The 12,100-nt window shown below is 33.7% G+C and overlaps 1 protein-coding gene across 3 annotated transcripts in view; it reads left to right on the top strand.

The window, feature by feature from the left end:
- The first annotated feature begins 1,111 nt into the window (after positions 1 to 1,111).
- Positions 1,112 to 12,100, top strand: part of LOC106124461 (scavenger receptor class B member 1) — a 32,020-nt gene continuing 21,031 nt past the window's right edge. Inside the window, exons 1-2 of one of the 3 annotated variants that reach the window (XM_013321142.1) lie at positions 1,112 to 1,318; positions 4,057 to 4,271. In XM_013321142.1, the coding sequence (XP_013176596.1) occupies positions 4,253 to 4,271 (19 nt within the window). In that variant the 5' untranslated portion in view covers positions 1,112 to 1,318; positions 4,057 to 4,252. Of the gene's footprint in view, positions 1,319 to 2,891; positions 2,974 to 3,280; positions 3,518 to 4,056; positions 4,272 to 12,100 lie in introns of those variants that run through there. The other 2 variants (XM_013321143.1, XM_013321144.1) reach the window with 2 other exon arrangements.

The raw sequence follows: 12,100 nt of genomic DNA, 5'->3' as shown, positions 1-12,100 counted from the left end.
ATATATATATTTCTATTATGAAGATAATAAAAAAGAAATGTTCAAATTAGAATGAATATACGGAAAATTTAAATAGACAATTGCAATGTTGTTGTTTATAAATCACGACGAGTCTAAATCTGATATTTCATTAACATAATACGAGATCACGTGGACATTTACATTTTATTGTTGTTCCACTATACCAGTATACCAGTTATGACACGAAAATATAATATCAGCAACACTCATAAATTATAAAGTCCAATTTTAAAGTCTGTTATTTGCCATTTTTTTACCTATTAAAGAATAACATTTAGAGAAATACATTTCAGTTCTGTTGTCGCGACGAGTTTCCAGTGTCGTAAAACGTGTATCAACAATAATTCTGCCACATCCGGTCTCTTTGAAAAAACAGACATTACAAAAATTCTCTATATTAAATCAATACAAAAGGAATTAAATTCAGGATTATACAGTGAATGGAGTTCATACAGTATTACACACACTCTTTGTTGCTCCTACAAGAAGATAATTCGATGCGCAAGTAATGCGCCTCACCGCGGCGAAACAACTTCACTTATTTTCAAGAGTGCTTATTTCATTCCTTATTCTCTCCTCATCCTCCTCCTCTCCTCCTATATATTTGCGGGCAATTTGTATGAGATTGTTTATTTTAAAATTATTTTCTATTTACATTACCTGTTTTACTAATATTTTTAATTTGAACTAATTTGTTTGTTACTATGTAAATCCAAAATAGCTTTAGGATTTAAATCGATTTTAGAACATTTTTTAAAACACTATGATGTCGCGGGTGACAGCTACTTTTAAATTTATTTTAATTTGTGGGTCATTGACTTTTGGATAATTTTCATACGAATAAGGAAAAAAACTTTTGCTGTTAATAGCAAAACAAGAAGAAATTGCAGGTTTTAGATATATAAGGGTGCGTCTACACATATGGTGAACGCGCAAATAACGATGCTACGTTCGACCGTACCTATGCATGAAATCGCTCTGTTCGCGAGCGGTATGCGAGCAGCTCGCCTTCGCAAAGGCTTGTGAATTAGCGAGATGTGGACGCACCCTTATAGAATATGACATTTATGTGGTTATCAAAGCACGCGACCCCGAACAAGTTACAATAGATAGGTTGAGCGCGAGGTGCTGCGAGGGCGCGCGCGCGTGTGTCTGTGCTGTGCTGGTGAATGAACGGCAAACACGCGACGTTGACGCGACCAGTGCGGGCTGTAAGCGAGGTGCGCACTAGGACTATTGTGGACAACTACTAGAAGATGCAACTACACTGTACCATCATATGCTTTAACTTTTTCCGGTGAGTTTTTAATGTAATAAAATTACTGGATTTATTGAAAGTATAGGCAGAGGTAATAATAAATTGGTAAAACACTAACTTATTCAATCAATAAAAAAAACAATGTTAACAAAAATGTGCGAGTATACCGACCAAGCGGATCGTAGGTCGCTTTATTAAACGAGCCTTTAATTTAGTTAAATCATCATTTATGTCTCGTTAATATGACTGCGGATTGTTCTTTGAAATTAGTCAATCGTAGTAGGAAAAGGGTCGAAATAAATTTAAAGCTTATAAAATTGAAACGATTTTATGAACGCAAACTGACTTTTATTTAAAAAAAAAACGAGCACACAAACAAGCAAGTTTAAAACTTATTGTTCGTTTTTATTTAACCGAAGGGAATTCTCGCGATTGACAGTCTCAGGTCCAGTCTCTTATGTAAAAGTCAAAGTAAGATAGACAATAATATTTGTGATTCATTTGAATTGTATTGAGTTCGCATTTAGGTCAAGTTTATGTGTTTATGTATGTACATATCTCGCAATGTTTTACATATTGATTACATAATATCGTCTAAAAATTAATAATCGGCCGTGAATCGAAATAATTTAAAATTGAATGCCATTCTAATGAAGCTCAGCATAAACATAAGAAAAATAAATTTGTTTTTTGTACGAATTTTAAAGATCAGCATAACAAGCACAATACGATTAGAAGGATTGCTAAATATGTTCGTTCTGTACAATTAAATACATCACAAATGTGCCGTATTATTAAAATTATATTATGTTTACATTCCGACTTTACAGCTTTTTACCGCCTTCAACTATTTTACATATGTTGTTAGCACTTACCACCTATACAACAAGATCACCATCGTAACGAGGAACTAATAAGTTAACAATAAACAATAAACAATATCTGAGTAGAACATATGTACATACAAATACGGGAATTTTGCATTTGACAGCTAAATAAATATATCGATCAAGAATGCTAAACCACTTCGTACAAAAGGTCAACTTAATGGTCGAAACCAATATTGTATGTTCATGTCGGGAGAATCGCGTTGCGCGCGCTCCGTATACATAGAGTTAAATCGTCGACACGAGTCGTACACGCTTTGAGTACAGGCATAGCGACTACATGTCAACTGTGTAGATTGCTCCGCCAACTTGAAAATTGCAGCAACTTTCCTCACGAAAGTCTTGACAAACAGGTCGTGTCAAGACTTTCGTGTCGGTGACGCGCGCTGTGTGCGATCCTAGCGATCAAAATCGCTGGAGTTCAAAATCTACTTTGCCTTGTGTACGAAGTTCCTGATAGTTTAGTTTTTGTGGATGCTGGATGTCAGGCGGATAAATTAGGCAAGTATGTTTGGGGGGCGGCGATAGAGGGGAACAGAAGCAGGTCGGGGAGATATCGCGGCGGTGGAGCAGAGCACTGGGCTCCTCCGGGGTCGTGTCGTAACGCAGCGCGACACTGCGGCAGCGAGCAGATAACGTCCGCCGCTGACCGCGCCACGTGACTACTCCGGCACTCCGCCACTCTGAGCTAATAATAAACACAGGTCTTAGGTCTGCGATACCGACGGATATTTGACACTGTGTCGACTGTCGTAGCGCAGTATTTGACGAGAATTTCACAATTGCTTACGTTATACAAAAACCGAGGTATAGTAATATAGTTTGTATTGTATTATATTACTTAAGCAACCTATAAGTTTGAGGTGCGCAGTTGCAAGATGAAGGTTTAATATATATGTTACGCTAAATTATTACAGAAATCGCTCTAAAGTATTATATTATTATAATTAACATATTAATATAAAATATTTCAAATTAATTAAATGCTATTAATAATTTTCATATTTATAAGTAAGTTTTAATATAATAAGTATGTTTGATTGTGTAAACACTTTTGTGAAAAGAAAATGTGTGGGGTAGTTGTAGTTTTCAGTTTGACATGTAAACAACTAGCGAGTGCAATTGTTGCGAATGCAATGAATGTTTGCGTGACGTGACGTGACGTGTTCACATTGAACATGTTTGTGATTGTGCATGTTGTGATAGCGGCAGGTCGCGTGCCTACCTGATAACAGAGTGAATCTTGCTTGTTTGTGTGCCTTTTGTTTTGAGACATTTTTGTTGTTGCACCAACATTGAACAACGGAAATGTAGGAATTCGAAGGCGACGCCGCTAACTGCCCTTTGAAAGGTACACAGTGACATTTAAAACATTATTTACTTATTATAGTAAACAAGGTTCTGCATGGGATGATGTAATGCGACAGTGAAGTAGATGATGCGGCCTTTCTTTGTAATTCTACAGTCAAACTAAAGTCCGAAAATGTCACATTAAAACAAAAATCATGAAAACTTTCAATTAAACAATGAAGTTTAATTTTTATATTTTGCTTTTTTATGGCTGAAATCATCTTTAGTTGTAGGAATGCTAGATAAGTTTTGTTTACAACAAAATAAAAATATATGTCATTATTAATAAATCTTTTTATGTGCACTGCGATATAAATAATAAAATAAGAATAAAATGTTTCATTAAAACGTGTTTTAAAATAGTTTTTACGCATTCATATTTTATAATGAACTAATTTGCATTGCTAATAAATATGTAGCCGTGACTTTTGTGATTAAACTTGGAATGATTTATATCACCTCTGACCTGACTGATAAAATATTTATACCACAAGTAACCACTCCTCAACCATTTAAAAAAAAAACTAATGTTTGTTTCAGGAACATCACCGTATTGACTGAATACAACGCGTGTGTGAATTGTTGTCGTGAAAATTGTGATAAAATTAAAATCAGTATAAATGATAAGCAAAGTTCAAAATAATTTAAGGACAAACATTAGCACAGGCCAAACTATTCTATCTCCGAAAAATCATCAGCTAAAGGACTTCAGTAACCGGTTGAACCTGGCAACATTATGATGTTATCTTTTAATCGTAAGTATTGAAAGATTATTTAGACTTTGATAGAACTTTGAGTTTGATTTAATACTTGTACTTTAAGTCAAAGTTTAAAACAAATTGTCTGGGATTACTTTTAAAGCGAATTCAAGGAATGAAAACATGTTTTGATTCAACTGTCTGAGTGTGCAGATTGTACCTTGAAGATCGAGATATTTGATATAACACTACTATTATGTAGTTAATTATTATATATTTACGATGTAATATAAGCTGAATCATGAATAAAATAATTGAAACAGGATTTAACGATATACGATAAGTTACGTTAATAATAAATCATTGAAATCTTCAAATAGAAAATGATTCTTATTGACCGTAAATCAGCTACTATTTTATTGTCGTTACTCTTTGTTCACATTCCCGTTATAAGATGTAATTATTTAATTATTAATTACGCAAAATTAATGGAAAATAAAGTTTATTTGCAACTTATTATTTACAATCAGGGGCCGTGACTTCGTTCATGAGAAATCCTGACTTCGACTAATAAACCTTACATTCTCTATAAAGCTTATAAATAAAAGTTTCAACCTGTACCAACCTGTACTTTATATGTATGTGTCATTTGTTGATTTGCAATCAGTCACTTTGCAAACTATTACATTATTATCAAACTAGGAGTATAATTTATGTCTAACATTTTGTTATTTAATTAGGTTAAATATTGAGCAAGGATCAAAATCTTGTGATACGATCTGCCAAATTACTTTAAAAAATGTCGATAATAAGACAACTTTTAACAACATAACAATAAACAGTCGGCGCGGTGTCTCTCTGCATCTCGGATTCGGTTTTAATTTAAATAATGAAAAAGATTTTATGAACGTCTTTATTAGTGCGCAAATCATCTCACACATTCGGATCTTATTCAAAATATCTATTGAAGTTGCTCTCAGTTCAATGCTAATTACATTTTGTTCACGATGTATTTTAACATTTAAACTTGTAATCCAAATAAACCATGACGAGATAAAAATCTTCATTTTTTTGTGTCGTTTAATTATTTACACATTCATTATAAAACATATAAAAGATTAAATATGTAGATCCAAGAGATTACTCCGTATTCTCGAAAATCTTGGAAACGATTATCAACCGCCAGCTCACGAGGATCCTTGAGAAGCATCAGTTGATCAGAGACCGATCTTCTTCTAAGTTGCCGGTTTTTTTGGAGGGTCAAACTAAGTGACATAAACAAATAATTTTTTATCTGTCCTCGGCGGTATTTCCGAACCAGTACGACTAGGGGTCCTTCAAGAAACTAGCGTATCTCTAAAAGGTCGGTATCACATCTGCAGTCCATCTAATGTTGAGGATGTCAGAGGGAGTCGATGATGATCGCGGTGTTCTTGTCTCTCCTTTACACTCCAATCAAATAAGAAAAAAAAACTACAAGCAGACAAAAATTCTCAGAATCATTGTTTTGAGTTCAATTATATTGATAATAGTCTATCCCGTACATCTATTACATACATATGTATGTACTGACAGCGGTCAATTACCTGTGTGTACTATATAATATGTGCGCTCTTGATGTATAACATATTTTTTGGTATTGCGAAAATTTTCCATGCCATAATATTATAGTCTTTATGAACCGTGTCTTAACGATTTAGATCCTGTTTTAAAACCGAAGCAATCATGGTAATTTTCCATTCAATTCTTGAATAATATGTGCAGTCTAGTGACCGCAAAAACATTCTGGATTTCCACACTTCTTCTTAAGACTTCAACAACAAATAAATCAAGTTTGCTAGAGGGAGACAGACTCAGTGTGCAGCTATAAACCATAAACTATTGTCTATTACCATTGAGATTCACATGATTATTCAGAAACGAAGGATGTTCGTTCTGACGCGATAACGCTAGCAGGATAACGAATTGATAATCGTTTTTTTTTTCAATTAACTAAAAAAAACATTTACAAAAAATCGTTAACAAGGCGTCTTAAACTAGTTTTGAACTAGTATAAAGTTAAAAATCATATTGGAATGTTAACATGACAAAATAATAATTGCTCCTAAATTGAGCGCCATCTATCGGAAAGTAGTTAATTTAGGCCTATTAATAGAAACATTTTAAATAATATTACGGTCGGCGGTCTAGAACTTAAATGCTTACTATTTACTGCAACATTATATTACTTAGTATCCAATAGGAAAAGTATCAAACGAAATTATAAAATTAAATCATTCGTTTGTAAAGTTAAAATATCCACGTAACAATTCAACCTGCATTCACTAACGCCATCTATTGAGCAAATATTGAAACTGAGTTACGAATTTAGAATTATTGATAATAATATTTATATAAATAATATTATGCAATGCCAAAAATCTTGACAAAATCCGTCTCAGTGAAGATGTAAACGTCTATAGTTTTTTATTTCTATTATATATTACATATATTATAATTATCCTCAAATGAAAAGTTCTCCGTGTTTGATTGTGACGTTGAGTAGACAAACAAACAATGTTGAAGTAATATTTGCACAGCTTAATGAATTTATTTATAATTATAATATTTTATGCTGCATTAAGCAATATTAACACGTTATATAACGGAGGATGTGGGAAGGTGAAGGTCGGAAGATCAAACGAATAAAGTCAAAAGCTATTTTTTCATCATTAAAAAGCTACATCATCCCTGAGTCACTACACAGGTCGTGTGATAGAAAATATTTCAAACGTATACTATTATATTATACATCTTTTCGTTTACCTTTGAATGATTTAAAAAAATAATAACAATTATTCGTAGACGTAAACGGAATGATCTTATTCTTTATAAGTTAATTAAGCAAATGAACAGAGTCATTACAACAGAAGCTATCCTCGTTAGCTAATTGTGTTGTTGTTGTTTATTTTCCGGCAGCAACACAACACAAGTGACCGCACAATCGTTACCTTCCCCAAAAACTATGGCAATTAATGACAAACGATTATTGTTAATGCAACATGGCATCATCGCTCGCAACCTCGATATCGTGACTAATCATACATACACAAGTTGTCAGTGTTCCAAACAAAAATAGAGGGCAGCAGCGTCGATTATTTATCACATAAATAAAAAATAATAAAAATGTAATTAATTACATCCTATTAAGATAAAACGAAGTTATGCGGAAAGATGAATGTCTCCAACACAGGTAGGCTGCATACTGCAGTGTGCAGTGTGCAGAGTAACAACTGTCCTTGATGTTTTCTAGGTCCAATGCATAGGGCCTAGGTTTTCCCCGACAAAGACAAACGACCAAGTAACTTTCCAAGGTTTAATATAAGCTGCAAATTGCCATTAAAATTATTATTGTACCCAGTGACTGCGGCTGAATAAAGTTCAAGTGCATTGTAATTATTAGACGTGGAAAACTTGTGATAACGAATTCATCTGCACAAAAACTTCTATTCCCCGACCGCGTGTTGTTTTTGTGCTCGGCTCTTTGTTCTAGAAACTTTTGTTTTTTGTTTTATACATTGCTTAATAATAATCAAATACTCTGTTAGTGCGGGTTTCTACTGCACTGTCACTAGTCAAGTATTGACTTTATTTTTTTTGTCTCTATTTTCTCGAAGAATGTGCAAATAATGACGGTATGTGTTAAGCTTTACAAAAACACAGTTTTCGCAATCAATCCTGGGCAAAGAGTTTAATCAGAACGATTTCTATTTCTGAGATCCTAACATATTAGAGTCATAAATCCTCGATCCCTAAGCGTCATCACAGAATGGCATATGAAAGAATTCACATACAGACAGTGATTTTTTTAACATACTAGTTGTGGCCCGCGACTCTTTGTAGCCTATGTGTTCTTCCATGCTATGTTCTACATTTATGCCAAATGTCAGAAGGATCCGTTCAGCCATTCTGCCTCCATCCAAACATTCGTATTTATAATTTAGTAAGAAGTAAGATTAGTTAGATATAGATCCATACTTTTGTTTAGAGATATCATTTGTTGCACAACTTGTTTAATTACCGTTGTAATTAGTTTTTAACTTATTACACGGTTCTAGAGAATTCTTTAACGATATATTTATATAGCTTAGATAAATATAATTAGTACTAAATATATTCTAATATACATAACAAGACCCTGAGGTTATTGGTCTTGAAAAGTTTAAACATTAGAAAGTGGAGGCAGACCTTGTTGAATAAAACATAATGTTTTGAATTTGCATCGCTTCTGAGCCGCTGACTGACAATTTTAACGAGGAAATAATATTTGTTTCAAAGTAAACAAAAATTATACTTTTAGAAAATACCCGAGATCACCTTGTCAGTGGAATTGTTCAATATTTATATTTCTCTGAAAATTAAGCGGAATCGACCACAAGATTCTCTCTCACAATCTCGGTATTCTAAGCGATTGAAAATAACATAAATTAACTAACAGGGTAGTGCACTTCACGTCAAAATCCCAAATAAGAGTTGTTGTATTAAAAAAAGTAATTTTTATTATAATATTATGATTAAACCGAAGTCAAAGTAAGTCATGTAAAATTTATCAGGGCCTTTGAACTTACATATATACGAGTATGTACACACAAAGGTGATTTTAGTGTCGTTTAATTGAATGAGAAATGAGAGTCACGTTTCATGTGAACGGAGAATGAATGATAGTGATTAGTGAGGAGATAGATATTGTGAGGAAATAATATTATTATATTAAATATATAAATTGTGTGACGTCACAACATCACGAAGATTATTAGTTATTGCTGTTAATTTGGCGATGACTTGCTAAAGTTACTTTCTTGTGATGTGCATACAAACCGTTAACTTTTTATAATATTATATTCCATATTAAGTCGCTTTGCTCTTCTGCGTCCCGTTTTATCAAATAGTGGGAAAGCAAAAGAATTATAAATAGACACTTATGTCATTAATTTAATTATTGTTAATTTACTTATCTCTATTAATATCGACATAGTGTCAGAATCCTGTTCGTAAAAAGACAATCCCGCATCTACTGGCTGCCACCGACTTAACAAATACCATAGTATCAGTATTGCATTAAAATTTAACATACTGAAATAAATTGGATGTTCACCTCATATATTAATGTAAACATCAATCTTCGACATATTATGTCATTAGTGCACCACCCTAAAGTTATGGAGAAAACTGTCTAAATGTTTCATCTATATTTACGACGCTAGCGATTCCCCGGCGTTGTGCAGAAATACCGTCTAGGATCTGTGAAAGTCCTGGCGTGGTTACACGTGACTGGAATTACAGTGGGCGTTCACAGGTGTGCAAGATGCAACCACTTACAAGGAGTTCACCGAAACCTGCCAAACTTTGCAAGAGTCTATGAGAAAAAAGTTTGGCTATCTGCGTGATAGGGATGGCAACGTTCATTGTTTTGTTTTGTATAATAGTTACATGATGTAGTAATTAACAAACAAGGAGCTAAAACCACAGGTGAATACGGAATAAATTGGTTCTTAAGTAACCATCAAGAAATTATCTTAATTACAACAATTATCATAAGAATGTTTATCTTTGTTTTATATTGACTGGTCAAGTTCATTCTATTGGCAATTATTCACTATTGTTCATTTGTAAATTATGTACAAAAAACTTGATCAAATCAGTTATCAATATCACAATGGATGACATCAATTTGAACAATGAGATAACGATTTGGTGGAGTATATTTTTTTTATATCATAAGGTGGCAAACGAGCGAGCGGCCACCTGAAATCGCTGAAGTAGCGAAGTGATCGTTGCCCATAGATATTCGCAATTGCATACGCGTAACCTACCTTTAATCGACGGAGGAGAGGATGCACAGAATGAAAATATTTTCCCTTTCCATGCATCCTCTCATCCGGAAAGTCCACTTCCACTTCCCATCCTTTCCTTATAGGAAAAGGGTGGGAAGGGAAAGAGGACTAAATGAGGCCTCCGGGACGCACACTCATCAGACGAAACGCGGAATTGCTTCCGCTTCACGCCTGTTTTCTGTGTGGTGCTGGTATTTCACCGGGCGAACCTGGCCAATACGTGCGAAGATGTTAAAGCGGGTTCTACCAATCTTAAAATTCAAAACTATTGAAATTAAATGACTTGGGACTCGTCTGGTTTCACCAACTTCTGTCTACTCCGTTGTTTGTTGACTTTGTGTGTTATGTGTCATATAATTCCGCAGTAATAAACGTCATTTAAGCGGCTAATTCCATAGACATAATTGCATTCAGACTGCCCTTTGATTAACAGAATTAATATAGCAGTAGTTGTAGGAGCAAGTTACGCACGTACATCTAAAACTTGTTATGTACATAAGCGATATGATTATAGTTGCGTCGACCTGCCTCGTCACATTGTGACTCAGCTAACTAGGGCTTTGTCAACGCAATTCACAATTAAAATAAAATATTCCGTAATTATAAAAAAAGTTGATTTTTTTTACACAAGTACACAACATTTATCCTATGCAGGAAACGCACAGTAAAAAGGATAAATCCTCATATTTTTTATGTGATAAGTACGTTACTTATAAAAAATCTATAATATAATGTGAATATTATCTCGTGAAACCAATAAGATTATAACTTGAAGTGGTGGAGTCGGCCACAGTCATTTAAACTTGCGCGAATGGGTCGGCTCGCCCGGGATTTACCAAAGTCAATGACCTCATGTAACCGAGGCAGGTGAACTGAATCCACATACCGAAAACTGACTGCTTTAGTCTTGTTAAGTTTAAAGTTACGATTTTTGTACTAAAACATTTTTCGTAACTGTATGTTTTTATATAAATATGGATCAGTCAGAAATATAAAAATTTAATTATATATTATTAAAATTTTAAAATAACTCGTAAAGTATAATAACATATTTCTAATATAGTAGTTTACATTAAAGTGGCAACCCTAATGTATTCGCGGTGCGAACAAATGCGGAATTCCCTACTTCGGCTAGCTAGGCCTCCTCGTCAGCCGCTGACGTCGCAAATCTGACGGCTACGCCTCACTACCTGCCCGACTGACTGACTGACTGGCTGACCACTTGCTACCGCCCTCATCATGACGCCATTGACGCACTCTGTTTAGGGTTTTTGTTAATGCTCTGACAGCTAACGTAAGATGGACCTCATTGATTTTATTGTTTTCAAACCAAGAAGTTTCATTTTCTGATATAATGAAAAGGAAAAAATAATTATTTACCAAACTATACAAACTATACATCAAAAAAGATTTCAAAGGCACAATATTAATATATAATAAGAATATACCTACATCAAAGGCTAAGTTAATACTGCTAAAGGGTAAAATTATATTACTGTAAACTTACGTGAAGTACTTTCACTTCCTTTACAAAGAACAAAAATAACCTTGACATAGAAGGTATACTATTATACTATAAAGTAAAGTTTAAACACATTTCTACAGACACAAGCTTTTTCGTTACGTAACAAAGAAAAACTTGCGAGACCTGTAGTACACAGCTGCCAAACTAGTGACATGCGATACATTAGCGATATTTAAATATCGCTAATATTTAAATCCCACCAGAAACTTAAACACAGTTGAAATAATCGATGTTACACTTATATTGATTTTTTTTTAATTTTTACTACAAATGTTTTAAATTGATTATTTTCAAGCGAAGCGCACAAAATATTAAAAATTAATTTTAACTATTCGGATAAAAAAGTGTTAGTTCGCTTTAGCTACGCTTCAGTGTAGCTGTGTGTGTACTACAGTTATATGCGTGATCTTTTCAGATTTTTTTTTCAGAAATGTCAGAGTATAGTGACAAATAATTGTTTGTGCTTTGTATCCGCTTCCTGAAAACAC

Source organism: Papilio xuthus, unplaced genomic scaffold (genome assembly GCF_000836235.2).
Source record: "Papilio xuthus unplaced genomic scaffold, Pxut_1.1 DF825946.1, whole genome shotgun sequence".
Classification (NCBI taxonomy): Eukaryota; Metazoa; Arthropoda; class Insecta; order Lepidoptera; family Papilionidae; genus Papilio; species Papilio xuthus.
Note: the sequence above shows the minus strand (reverse complement) of the source record. Positions and strands in the feature narration are given on the sequence as shown.